General features: G+C 43.7%; 1 protein-coding gene across 8 annotated transcripts in view; it reads right to left on the bottom strand.

Annotated features, from left to right (window-relative positions):
• KMT2A (lysine methyltransferase 2A) overlaps positions 1-13,998 on the bottom strand; it is a 79,732-nt gene that overhangs the window by 38,117 nt on the left and 27,617 nt on the right. For 7 of the 8 annotated variants that reach the window (XM_044386604.3, XM_026505638.4, XM_044386602.3 and 4 more), the window contains 8 exons: positions 10,404-13,057; positions 8,621-8,798; positions 7,490-7,724; positions 5,659-5,723; positions 4,881-5,258; positions 4,457-4,530; positions 3,186-3,317; positions 2,515-2,628 (listed from right to left, as the gene is read on the bottom strand). In XM_044386604.3, the coding sequence (XP_044242539.3) occupies positions 2,515-2,628; positions 3,186-3,317; positions 4,457-4,530; positions 4,881-5,258; positions 5,659-5,723; positions 7,490-7,724; positions 8,621-8,798; positions 10,404-13,057 (3,830 nt within the window). The remainder of the gene's footprint in view (positions 1-2,514; positions 2,629-3,185; positions 3,318-4,456; positions 4,531-4,880; positions 5,259-5,658; positions 5,724-7,489; positions 7,725-8,620; positions 8,799-10,403; positions 13,058-13,998) is intronic. The other variant, XM_057316933.1, reaches the window with a different exon arrangement.

The following is a 13,998-nucleotide window of genomic DNA, read 5'->3' as shown; positions in this document are numbered from 1 at the left end:
AAAATAATAAGCTAAGGAGGTATTCTGGAATTGAGAATTGTATGAATGACACACTACTGCTTCCTATTTAAAATCGTGCTTTTGGGGCGCCTGGGTGGTTCAGTCGGTTAAGTGTCTGCCTTCAGCTCACGTCATGATCCCAGAGTCCTGGGATAGAGCCCTGCCTCAGGCTCCCTGAGTCGTCTTCTCCCTCTCCCTCTGCCGCTCCCCCTGCTTGTGCTCTCTCTCTGTCAAATGAAGAAATTAAATCTTAAAAAAATAACATAAATAAAATTGTGCTTTTCTTTCTTATTGTAAAGGTGGCAAATACTCACTGCAAAAGACTCAAAAGGATAAAGAAAAATAAAGAGAAAACAAGGTACCCATAATCCAATCACACTTTTTAAGATTTTGGTGTAAATCTTTCCACAATTCTTTTGGCATATATGTTTTTAAAACAATGTCCAAACCAGGGGCGCCTGGGTGGCACAGCGGTTAAGCGTCTGCCTTCGGCTCAGGGCGTGATCCCGGTGTTATGGGATCGAGCCCCACATCAGGCTTCTCCGCTATGAGCCTGCTTCTTCCTCTCCCACTCCCCCTGCTTGTGCTCCCTCTCTCGCTGGCTGTCTCTATCTGTCAAATAAATAAATAAAATCTTTAAAAAAAAAAAATGTCCAAACCAAAATGGGATCACGCTTTACATACTACTTTGTAACATGCTTTTTTTTTTCTTTTTTAAAGATTTTATTTATTTGTCAGAGAGAGAGAGAGCACAAGCAGGGGAAACGGTAGGCAGAGAGAGAAGCAGGCTCCCCACTGAGCGAGGAGCCCGATGTGGGACTCAATCCCAGGACCCCAGGATCATGACCTGAGCCGAAGGAAGCTGCTTAATCAACTGGGCCACCCAGGTGTCCCTTGTAACCTGCTCTTCTAACTCAGTGACGTGTCATGGACACCTTCCCGTGTCAATATCAATCTATATTATTATCTAGGACTTCCTATTTGCCCTTATATGCATGTCCTATGATTAAAGACTCCCGCCTCTTATTGACAAACTTCTGGTTGTTTCCTGTTTTTCATTATCATAAACAGTACTGAAATAAACCCTTCTATTTATTTTACATATAGAGAAAGAAGGGTTTATTACATATATATGTATTGTATACACACATACCTACGAATATACCTATTTGCCGATTTCTCCGATTATATCCTTAGGATAAATGCCTGGAGTGTCGTTGCTGGGTTAGACAGTATGCTCATTTTAAAGATAAATATATATTTCTGAACAATCTCCTCAGAAAGAAAGATCACAACTAACTTAGATTCCACCAACAGGAAGTCCTATTTCCACAGCATCTTTTTCCCCCCAACATGATTTTTTTAAAAGAGTTTATTTTTAAGATTTTATTAATTTACTTATGGAGAAGAGGGGAGCAGGAGAGGGAGAGAGAGAATCTCCAGCAGACTTGGAGCTGATGGGAGCTCGATCTCACAACCCTGAGATCATGACCTGAGCCAAAATCAAGAGTCAGACGCTTAACCGACTGAGCTACGCAGGCGCCCCTAAAGATTTTGTTTTTTTTAAGCAATCTTTATGGCCAACGAGGGGCTCGAACTCACAGTCTCTGAAACCAAGAGTCGCATGTTCCACCGACTGCGACAGCCAAGCACCCCTTCCCACATGATCTTTATAATCATGCTTTAAGGTCATCAGAAGTCTTAATGATCCCCGCCCACCATGTTTTTATTTCTCATTTTATGAATTACATATTCCTGTCCGTAGCCCATTTTTTTACTGGGTGTTGTTCCTTTTTCTTATTAATTGCTAAGAGCTCTTTACAGACAAGGGGATTCTGACAGTCAATGTAAGATAGCCATCTCTTTGTCCAGAAGTACACTATATCATTTTTGCCATGTTTGGACAGTTAGCAGAACTATCAGAACTCTAATAAAAAGAGTGCATTTAAGAGAAGAGATCATTAAACCTTTCACACCCAATAATTCTGCTCCTCTACTAAGAAGCAGATTCCTTCCTGAAATCTCTAAAAAAAAACTTCTAAAGCATTTCATTAGCTGGATTAAAGTGAGGACAGTAGGGGTGCCTGGCTGCCTCAGTTGGTGGAGACTGCGACTCTTGTTGCTCTCTGGGTTGTGAGTTCAAGCCCCACACTGGACATAGAGATTACTTCAAAAAATAAATAAATAAATAATTGGGGCGCCTGGGTGGCGCAGTCATTAAGCGTCTGCCTTCGACTCAGGGTGCGATCCCAGCGTTCTGGGATCAAGCCCCACATCAGGCTCCTCCGCTAGGAGCCTTCTTCTTCCTCTCCCACTCCCCCTGCCTGTGTTCCCCCTCTCGCTGGCTGTCTCTGTCAAATAAATAAATAAAATCTTTAAAAAAATAAAAATAAAAAAATAAAGAGGGGATAGTACCTGCTACGCACCAACAAGAGAGAAGAAATTATTTCTTTCATCACAGCAAAGTCATCTACCATTCAACTGTCTGGGGTACCAAGAAGCAGCTTCTCTTACCTCTACGTGCCCACTGCTGGCACAGAGAAAGCAAACCACTCTGGGTGTTATAGGAACAGAGGTCAAGATTCCTAAGCCTCCCATCTCCCACACATTTTCTGCTTCACAGTCCTCCTGTAGAGAGAGAGACGGATCGTTTATGAAAGTGTTCCAGTGACACAAGCTTTGGATTGAGAGCAAGGCCGGCAAGCATACAATCAGAGTGACAGCAGAGCGGCACGAAGACTTCGTTTCAGTGGGTTCAAAAATAATGGCTGCTTTAAAAAATTTTCATCTCAGACACAAACTGTTAAAATGCTCACCTACTGGTTTAATTCATGTTAATGAGAACGCAAAGATATCCCAGGAGCGACTTTTCCTTAGAGTTTTGCTGATTCAAGCACGCATCATGGTTGGAGAATTCCCACGCGCAAGATTTACTTCCTCAGACGCTGTTCTCATCCGCATGCACTGTCTCGCTTAGGCTGATGCCCGTGTTTGTCCATCAGCTCACAAACGGTGACCTCACGACACTGACCAGAGCTCCCTCACACCTGAACCCACCTGCCGACGGTAGTTCTTTTCCCTGACTGGGTGCTGAACTCCCCCTTTCATCAACACCTCGGACAACATCACTTTTGATCTGAAGTCCATGACGCGCGACACACTCCATGGTCACGAAACACTTTTACCTTAAAGTCCACTCTGATCCTGTGGACTCCGTCTGCTGGGATTTTTTGCTTCGAACTATTGCCATTGGAGAGAGTGCTGAGGATGTTCAAAGTGCCTGTGTTCTCCTGCTTACTGACTGGAGGTGGCTTTTCCTACAGAGACAGGAGATGGATAAAGAACAAAACCACGTCCTACTTGCCTTCACTCTTGCAACAGGTAACAATGCAAACAGCAAACCTTACTAATAGCTCTGGAGAACACGTTTCCAACACAAGTATCCCACAGATCCTTTTTTCCATGGGGGCTTTTTATGTATGTAGGACAGCCCTAGGAGAATTCCAGAACTCTCCCTCCTGTGGGTTTTTGTCTTGCTTCTTTGTGGTCCATGATGCCAGCTGACGTGGTTGGCACCATGAAACTGAAGTGACAGCATGGGAATAGTCTATTTTGCCGTTTTTCTACATCTTTGAGCTGCACATCGAATGTGGGGCTGATCATTCCACTCGTGTTTAAGCTGTCTAGGATGGTCACAACAGTGTTCACAGCTCTGTGACCATCAGTGATTTCAATCTGTCAGTGTTACCACGCTTTAGCACCGCAGTCAGAAGCCAGACAGTTAAGACCCTGGCACCTGCCTCTCTTTGGCACTGCTGACAGTCTTGAGAGCACCGGCCAGGACGCTCACGCACACCATTATGGGGACACAGACAGACAGCGGAAAGAACCCGAAGATTCTTTTTTTTAAACATTTTCTTTAAAGGTTACTTATTTGAGAACGAGGAAGAGTGCATGCGCGCACAGAGAGAGGGACAGAGGGAAATGTGGAGGGAGACTGTGCTACCCAATGCAGGGCTTGATCCCACGACCCTGAGATCACGACCGGAGCCAAAATCAAGAGTCGGACGCTCCACTGACTGAGACACCCAGGTGCGCCAAGCCAAAAGATTCTTAAAGACTCTCTCTCTCCACATAGTAAACGTAGTGGACACAGGGAAGGGGCCTGCTGTAGACGAATGTCGCTAAAGGATGCTGGGCCAAAAAACAATCACAGTAAGCGGCCTGTGGTGTCAGCCTAAGCACAGAAGGCCACAAAGCAAGGGAAAGACAAAAAACAAAATGATCTAAAGTCTAAACCTGCAGTTTGTTCATTCTAAGAAAGTCCACTGCCATCTACAGGGAAGCAGATACGCGGTTTCATTCACTCAATCACGTAAATGTCAAGGATAAGACTATGTCCCTACAGAGTGGAACACATCCCTGAGCAATGGCAGAGAAACAAATCTCTCCTCACCTTTTCTTTTGGTTTTTGTTTTACAGGAATACTTGGGCGAGGAGCCACTTTTTTCTGCTTGCTTTGCTCTGGACCTAAAGAATTCAAAATAAATTGCAGTCAGACGCCACTAAACTCAGAGTTCGCGCTACACAGCAATGACCACCTCAGGACTTACTGGCCTGGGAAGAAAGGGGCATCAGAAAACACAAAAACCGACTGAAACTCTAGGCTTTACATAGGAAATTAAGACAGTATCTCCAACTTAACTGGTTTTTTGCTTCTATTTCTTTATTATCATATAAATAGCTTAAAAGAGCTAATTTTCCTTAACTAAAGGCTTAAAAATATACATTTCGAGTCTCCAAATGCTGTGTAAGAAAGACAATGGTGTTCTTTGCTGGTACTTCTGGTTCAGCAACTCCTTCTTGCCTTCCTCACTCACCTGATTCTGGTGGTGGAGGCTGCTTTTTCTTGGGCTCACTAGGAGTGGTCTTGGGAACTTCTTTTCTCGGCGGTGCTGTGTTTGGTGGCTGTGGAGGGGTGACTGGCACTGGCTGGGAGGCCTGCTTGCTGGACTTCCTGGAAGCTGGAGTGGTAACTTGTTTAGATTCAGGAACTGGGGCGGAGGCGTTTCCTTCTTCGCTCTTTTCCTCGATGGGCTTTCGAGGCGGGGGTTCGCTATTGCTTTTCTTGGGGGCAGGGTCCTCTCTTGCTGACGGGGCAGGTTTCTGACCAGAGTCCACCACACTCTTCCCAACATTGCTCTCCTTGCTCTCTTTCTTTTCGCTGGTTTTAGACTTTTTCTCTTTCTTTTTCACAGCTGAGGGGAAAGAACCAAGAGGATTTATCTATAAGTAAGAAAAACTTTCTCTAAGGCAGAAGCACAGGAATGTAACACAATCTTATCCACAGTGCCCTGCGGCTAAAGTTGACACTGGAAGGAGCAAGTTGGTCACAGGAGACAGGGATACTTGTGTTGGAACGGGCTGGAATTGTTAAGGGATTTAAAAATGTTTTTGATTATGGAAAATTTCATAGTAAAGGGAGTAGTAAAATGAACCCTCATGTAACTACCACCCAGCTTCAACAAACACCAGCTCGCTGGGAAGAGCAGTTAAACAAGCAAACACACGAACAACTAGCAGCCTATTCACACTAGATGCATGACTGTGTGGCGTCAGAGCAGGAAGCATTTGGGGAAGATCTTTTCACAACGCTACCTTTTGCTTGCTTCTGAAGGTAGGCTTTGGAAGGCATCCACTGTAGGTTCTGACATTTTCTCATCCTAGGATAACAAGGGATACCATAAAGTAAACTACATTTAGAAGAAAAGCCATTGAAACAAGTGTTAATTTCTCTGCCAAGAATCAGTGAACGTTTACTAGCATTCATCTTGAGAGCTGAAAAAAGTACTCAGACTGAATCTGAGCCTCTGAATGCTTCGATCAGCAATTTTACCTACCTTTAGGGTCTAAAAGGAGTAAATATCAAATTATTTTTGAAATGGGACTCAAATTTCTTATAACCCAGCACTAACGAGCAGCACACACAAAATGACCAGCTGGTGTTTCCTGTAGTCAAATCGGTTCTGCTCCCTTATGAGATTAATATTCACATGGTAATCTGAATACAAATGGACTAAAATTAACCAACAAGTCCTTTGTCTGATACTACATCGCTACAGGTCTATCTCAGGGCTTTGATATGTATATTCACCCCTCAATTTAATGAAACTAAAACTTACTCTGAAGTCTAAAACTGAGCTAAATCCATTTCAACCCCTAAATTATAGTGCAGGTCTATATTGCAATCCTGTACCTTTCTGCTGATCAGCGAATTGTCTCACTTCTTTCCACTAACGGGACTGAGACAAGATTCTTGCTTAAGGCCAAAACTAAACCAAAGCACAGAACTACTTACTGTCTCCTAGAAACTGTCTCCCCTGAACTAAAGTCTCCCAACCACATTTTTTTTAAATTTATTTTTTATAATAATTTTTTATGATGTTATGTTAGTCACCATACAGTACATCCTTAGTTTTTGATGTAGTGTTCCATGATTCATTACTTGCGTGTAACACCCAGTGCTCCATGCGATACGTGCCCTCCTTACTACCCATCACCGGCCTAGCCCATCCCCCACGCCAACCACATTTTCTATAAATGACTTTCACGTTACCATTCATTCAGCAAATACCTATTGCTAATATCTACTCCTGCTGCCAAGCACGTTATGAGATGCTCGGTCACTAAAATTTGTTCGTGCAACTTTCTTGATCCATTTAACACAAATTACCCCAAAGAGCAGAAAGTGATTCCACAAACTGACTAAAAAAAGGGAGAAAAGATCAAGTAATCAAAACTGTCAGATCAAAAACTCTCCACACGCATGAAAATACTCTGGAAGTTAGAAAGCCAAGGGTCTTACACTAAGGTATCACCACTTTTTCCTGAATGCCATAAAGACTAACTAATTTCAGTTGACCTGAAAAATTATAATACGAATAGATATTATAATATATAGTTAAATCCAATATAAATTATAGCTCAATTATATATAAAAATTATACATACATGTGATTTATATATAACTTCTATAATATGGAAAATATAAATATATAAATTCGTCAGTTTTTTACGTAGACGCCCCCCAGAGCTGCACTGATACGGTAGCCACTAGGCACATGTAGTCATTTAAATTTAAATTAATTGAAATGCAATGCAATTAAATATATAGTTCCTCAGTCCCACTAACCACACGTCAAGTGTTCCACAGCCACGTTCGGCTAATGGCTACCACATGGACTTAGCAGACAGAGAACGGTTCCGCCACTGCAGGACTTTCTACCAGGGAGCACTGCCTCGAGTACTTCTTATTAGAGGACAGCCCAAACCTAGCCACATCGCAAAATCCAACTCTGCAACTAAGCTTGCACCGCAAGGAGACTCAACACAACCACTTTGTTCTCGGATCCATCCCTGCAACGGACCAGGCACACACACACCCTCCGTGGCTGAGAGGTCAACCGCGCAGAGTAAGACACCCACTCACTTGCAGCACTGCTTCTTTATATTTCGGCCACCAAACTTGGGTTTGTCTAAGCAATTAGTACAAACACCACAGTCCTCAGGCACCTGGCAGCCGGGACACTGCCCACACCGCCTGGATCGTCGCCCTTTCTTTACTGGAGGTTCCTGAGGCGCCTTGTTTCTGGTAACGGGTTTAATTGGTTTGATGGGTGGAGCGAGAGGTTCAGCATCTTCTGAGCCAGCAATTGATGACTTGTCTGTTAAAGAAACGTGTCGTTAGTTCTAAGGGAGTATCTAATTCCTTCGCGGGAGCAGAGGCGGAATTCCCCAAAATCCATTTATATCATTATATACATTCAAGCCTCATTTTAATTGGGGCTCCAAAAATGAAATACGTCATCATAAAAATGTTCATATGTAGAAGTCAGAGCCTGTTTTAAATAATTCTTTAAATGTTTTAAAACACCTATAACTTGCAGCTTGGTGAAAGCACAAATCCAGACACTGCAGTCTAACCTAAAACCAAGAATGCGAACTGAATGCTTCTTAAGATTCTCTAAACCTCTACATTTTGTATGAGCAGTCACCTGGCATTTAAGTCACCCATCACCTAAATGCAACCATGAGAATGTGCCTCACAGACCTCCAACCACAGGGAACGTAACTAACTGACCAAGGGCCCCAACAGCTGTGCTCTGAAATCCAATGGTACACCGAGGCCACACTTACCATGGGGGTTGCTCCTAGGCAGTGACTGAGCATGGCAGGGAAACTAAGGCGACCCTGTTCCTGGGAGACACAAAACTCCCCTGACAGTCGGCTTTTGCTCAAGGACTCCCCGACAGCCTTGCCAAACTCTCTGGGAAAATAGTCTGGGAAGATTCTGCCCAACCCTCCCTCCCTCTCTCTTCTTGGGGTCAGACTTGCACAACAGCCTGACCGTTGTCCTAGCCTTCCCCAGCTCCCTCCCATTTTCTCTCTCGGGCCTTTTCTCTAGTGTAATCCCTGCACACTTAATACACCCTTGCCATATGCTTTTTGGAGGACCCAGACTAACACATAGTGCTATGAAGAGACTACTAGGTATCCCCAGAATGACCAGCAAACAAATCAAATGTCTGTTCAGACTTCGAGGTTGACACCCCTGACCTACCATCATTCCCCATGGAAGACAAAATCTTTTCTCGTTCTTCCCATGGTAAGGCACTCAGGGTGGGCATGTCATCAGGAAACACAGCTCGTTTTCGGCCAAGGGCAACAGCAGCTCTTCTGCAGACATGTTTAATGCGGGGTCCTCTCACAGAGGTCTCTGATGAATCACTTTCTTGACCCTGAATAAGAGGCAAGTCAAAACAAACAACAGCAAGCATACATGTTGAAAATGTAATTAAATGAAGCCAAGGTTCAGCTGGTAGGTTATTACAATCTAGAATCAACACATACAACTCTAGCTATTCTCAGCTGATAAGCCATGACAATCTACAGAAATCGACTAGTTCTGTATCCTACAATTGGCAGCAAAAAAGGGGGGCAGGGCTTTTAATAAAAAAAACCCAGAAATCAACTAAGTTTTTATTCCACATTATACTAGTGCTTTAAATTCCCCTCAAATAAATAAATAAATAAATAAACAAACAAACAAATAAATTCCCCTCAAAGCTCAAGCTGCCAGTCTACGTTATCCAAAAGTTTGGCCTGAAGTTAACAGGGCTTATCTAATCACAGACTATTTCTTCTATTTCCCCAATCGAGGGAGTAGGGGAAACAACTTATAAATGTAAGCATGAAAGGCCACAGCTCTGCACAGAAACATCTCGCATTTTAAAGAGCCAATGCTCCTATCACTAGGAGGCTAACCAAAAAAATCCAAAATGGTATCAGAAATAATCCCATCATACTCCTACTAGAACTCTCAACTGGCAAAATTCTAAAGCTAAATATGGCCCTAGGATGAATAACATGAAAAACCTAAACGTGTGGTCACCTTAACCTAACTTGGTGTGTTGGCGTAAATATGTACCTACTACATGGCAATTTTTTAAAAGCGCCTAAAGATCAGGTTTTCTCAGAAAAGGCCAGTGCCTAGGTACCTATGTTAAAAAAAAAAAAAAAAAAAAAAAGCTGTTCTTTGTAAAATTTGTCTTCATCTTAACGAACTGAATCCTATAGCTTTTCTGCCTGGAACTTAAGGCTAAGTGCTTCTCATTTGTGTTCTGCAAAAGCCTATTATCTATTGCTCTAATCACTTGCCACTCAGAGGAAGAGAAGCCCTCCCACCCGTTTTCTATAGTAAACAACAGTAAAACAATCTGACTACAAAATGCAGGTGCAAAAATGCACCTTCAACATTAAGTCACAGTACTGCACTTCACCAAACCCATGAAGTACAGACTACCTTTCAGTCTTAAGTCACCACCTCCCTGTGCATCCCGGTCCAGCGATCGCCGTGCCTCTCAAACATGTCTCACACTTTTTCATCTCTACCCACACTGGGCCCCCTGTTTAGAATGCTCTCCCCTATGGCGACTGGCTGGCTCAGTTGGTTAAGCGTCTGACTCTTGATTTCAGCTCAGGTCATGATCTCAGGGTGTGAGGTCCAGCGCTGCGTTGGGTTCTGTGCTGGGCGTGGAATCTGTTTAAGATTCTCTCTCTCCCTCCCCCCCCCCCCGCCCCCGCCCCCTTGAGGGTGTGCACGCTTTCTCTCAAAATAAAACAAAAAAAAGAAAGAAAGAAAGAAAGAAAGAAAGAAAAGGAAAAGAACAGTCTCCCCTGTCATTTCCTACCTATCAAAATCCTACCAGTCCTTGAAGGACCACTGCAAATGCCACCACCTCCTCTGACCCTGATTCCCAGAACTAGCTACCATGGAAACACTTCGCCTAAAACAGGGCTCGATAAACTACGTAGAGTTTAACAGGCAAGATGGGAAAAAGTACCTGTGCTTTGGGCTGGTCGGTCTGTTTTAGACTCTTACTCTTCTCAATCTTGCAGAGCTGGGCTTTGGCCTTTTTTAGGAGGCTGGCAACCCTCTTGTCCGTCATAGGAAGCTTGTCTGCCTGAGCCAACATGGAGCCTATGGAGGAAGTGGAATGTTTAACAGTGCTAGATGAAGGAGTGGAAAGGCAGAGGGTTTTCTCCTTCTCCAGGGATGGGGCAGTTGGGCCGAGGTCCAAGTTGTTTTTTTCCAGATTTCCTCTCCCTTTCTTTATAAGTATTTTGGTTTTGACAGCTGTTGTATCCCCAAGAGTCACAGAAGCAATATCAGTCCCAGAATCAAGCGATGAAGACTTCTTCCGCCCTGTTGCTTTTTTGGCAGAAGATGAAGTGGCAACATCTTCACCGACAACCTTGTCTTTGGAAACCCTACCCACAGGATACAAAGCAGAACTACTCTGAATTTCTGATCCCTTTTTCCTTTTCTCTTTCCTTGACTCCCGCTTATTCTCTTTTTCTCTCTCCCGGTCTCTCTCTCTACTCTTGTCCTTCTCCACGCTCTTGTCAGCATCTCGATCTTTGGACAGCTCCTCAGGGGCCTTGTCTTTATTTCTCCCTCTTTCAGTCTGAGAGCCTGGGGTAAACCAAGGGAAGAGAGGAGTGGGGCTGCCAGATGAAAATGGCTCTGCTGGAGCACTAGCCTGCTTCCTTGGTCTCTGGCTTTTCTCTGCAGATTCCCCAGACTGAGTCAGGGAATGAGAAGGAAAAGTAAAAGTCGGGTTTAAGGCACTAGTGGCAAGAGGACTAACAGATATGCTTAACGAGGAAGAGACAGAAGACGGCGGGGTGAGAGGTGACAGCTCAGCAGTACTAAGCCTTCCACTTCTTGTCCTCATGGAGTGAGAAGGAGATCTTGGTTCAGATCGAATAGGGCTAAAGACTTTTCTTTTCCTTTTTCTGTTGGATACTCCTGAAGAAGATGTCCCAGCAGAAGTTCGATTACTAGGCAAGGTGACAGACTCAAATATTCTAGAGTGAGCCTCACTTGGAGTAAATCTCGGAGCTCTCAGAAGAGGGCTCCTTTTGTGCATATCGAACCTTGTTCCAGAGTGGAGTGGTGAGAACAATCGGGCTGAAGCAGCAGTACCGGATGTAGAAAAACCGGACGCGAAGCCAACATCCTCAGGAGTCAGTGGAGGGGGTCGGAAATTATCAAATATTGGTTTGCGAATAAGACCTTCTTTGGCATACTTTGCTGAGGAAAAGTACTGTGGCTCTGACCTAGAATGCTTTAAAGAAGTCCACCTAAACGTCGGTTCTCGCAAAATAGACTTGCGCTTCCCTTGCATGGGAGCAGCAGAAGCAGGCAGAAACGGTGATGCTAAGGGGATGGTCGGAGGCATGAGCCACGGTGTGTGGTCGGAGATGCTGGAGGCTGGCTGCAGCGGCGGGGGCGGAGTGAGCAGAGGCGGAGGCGGGGAGGACGAGGGCTGCTGCTGGGGGGCACTTTGCAGAGTCGATAGTTTTTTCGTTGTTCTAGATCCAAAACTTCTCTCTGACACGGAATACCTTCTGCTTCTCCTATCATTACTATCGTTTTCTGGGGACTGGGAAATAGGCAGTGGAGTAGGAACTTCGGGGGTCTCGCTCCGCTCTTCAGGAAGCACCTGAATCTCCTCAGAGGCCTGAGAATCTGTGGAGGTATCAACACTGGGGCTACTAGATCGGGAGGAGTCTGAAGACATTTGAGAGGAGTGCTGAGAAGCTGCACTTGATTTTTCAGAAGATCCACAGGATGTGGCACTGAATCTACTGTTCGGTGTAGACTCTAGTCGGGCAATTTTAATTGGAGGGTCATAATCCTCATCCTCTATAAACCGCCGAGGGGTTTTAATGATCCGTGAGGAGATGGCACTGACAACAGGCATAATGAACTGTCGAATATTTTTGACCTGTGTCTTCACCTTTCTTCCCTGCAGCTGAGCTGCTTCTTTCTCAATTTTCTTTTGAGCCCCCTTTTTTGCCCTCTGCAAGAGCTGCTTAGCAATTGTTGCATCTGTCCTTTTAGAAGAAGGAATAATCCTAACCGGCTTAATCCTTCGAGGGCTTTGTCTGACTACTGTCTTATCTTCTTTTGTGAGTGGAGGTGTTCCTTCCTTGTCCTTCCGGACCTTCTGGGGCTTTTCCAGTTCAGAGTTAATGAGGAGGCCTGAAGGGGTCTTTATCCTCTCTGTCGATGGAGGCCGTCCTCGCCGTCGGACAATTTGTACCCCCTTCCTTCCTATTTGAAGCTTCCCTGTCTTAAACTTAGACTTGAGAGGAGAGAGTTTACCTGCTCTTAATTTTTTAATCTTTGTGGCTTGCTGAAATGTAGCAGAAGGTGTCCGTTTAATCTTTTTCAAGCTATCTTCCTTGCTTCCCTTTGGTAGCTCTGAAATGTCTTTTCCGTGTGTTATTTTGATTTTTACTCCAGGGAAGGTGGGGGGTCTTCCTCTCTTCTTTTCTATGCTTTTAGAATCTTTCTTCTTGATCTTATCTCCAGATTTGGTCTCTGATTTATTTAGAGGGGAAAACACTGACGGATCTGAGAGGATAGCTGAATTTCGGTCAGAGCCACTTCTAGGTCTCCCGCGAGGCTTTCGAGGGCTAGTTTTAACTGTGTATAAAAATTAAACAATGAAGAGCATACATTTAGCTTTGTAGTTCAGGTCGTGACTAAGCTGAATATACTTTAGCACAAGCCATTTTGTACTGACCTCTCCCTGGGTCTAGTGAGTCAATAAAACATCTTAATTTCACCAAAAACTTGCCTCAAAGAAACCAAGTAAATAACATTTCACCTAGAACATCTAACTTTTGGGACAGAACAACTAAGATAATGATAACAGATTTTCAACCAAGTGATTAATAAGCAAAACTGATCTTCCTACCATTTCAGGTGAGTGAGGGGATTTTTTGAATTAAGAAAAAAAATAGGTTTACAAAAAAATCTATGCCACCTTTTCCATATCCTAGCCACCAAGATTAATATTTGAGAACATGTTCATAGTAAGTCATCCCATCTTTTTGGTGGAACTTTGGCTTTAATAAATTTGAACGAGGAGCTCTTCAATCAATAACATACCACCTTTTGTCGGGAAAGCACCTGGGCAGCTCAGCTTCCTACAGTTTCAGTCTGTTTTGTCAAAGTAAACTAAGAAAGCTTTATTGAATAGAAAAATGTTCATTCGTGAGACATCAGAATAAGATCACTGAACTCAGTGGCATGTGAACTCATCAGTGAAGTGACACGATGATGTGTCCGTTAATCTACTCCCCTACTTACAGGTTCTTGAACTAGTTAGTCCCAAGTCACAAAAAAAATTTAACCCTAATTGACGTCAAGAGCGAATCAACAATTTATTAAATCAGACTTCTTCTATTCTAAATAAAAGGAATTTGCTCATTTATAAATCAGCTCAATTTGCTACTTTATCAAGAGACTTTGATAAGTTTTCAAAATTTCTTTGCATAAACCTGGATTTTCTAAATGGATTAAGAGGTTCCTGGTCTATCACATCTTCTCTTCCCTCATGACTTTCCAATGTCGGTTATGAC

Source organism: Ursus arctos, unplaced genomic scaffold (assembly GCF_023065955.2).
Source record: "Ursus arctos isolate Adak ecotype North America unplaced genomic scaffold, UrsArc2.0 scaffold_22, whole genome shotgun sequence".
Taxonomy (NCBI): domain Eukaryota; kingdom Metazoa; phylum Chordata; class Mammalia; order Carnivora; family Ursidae; genus Ursus; species Ursus arctos.
The sequence above is the reverse complement of the archived record's forward strand: the minus strand, read 5'-3'. Positions and strand labels throughout refer to the sequence as shown.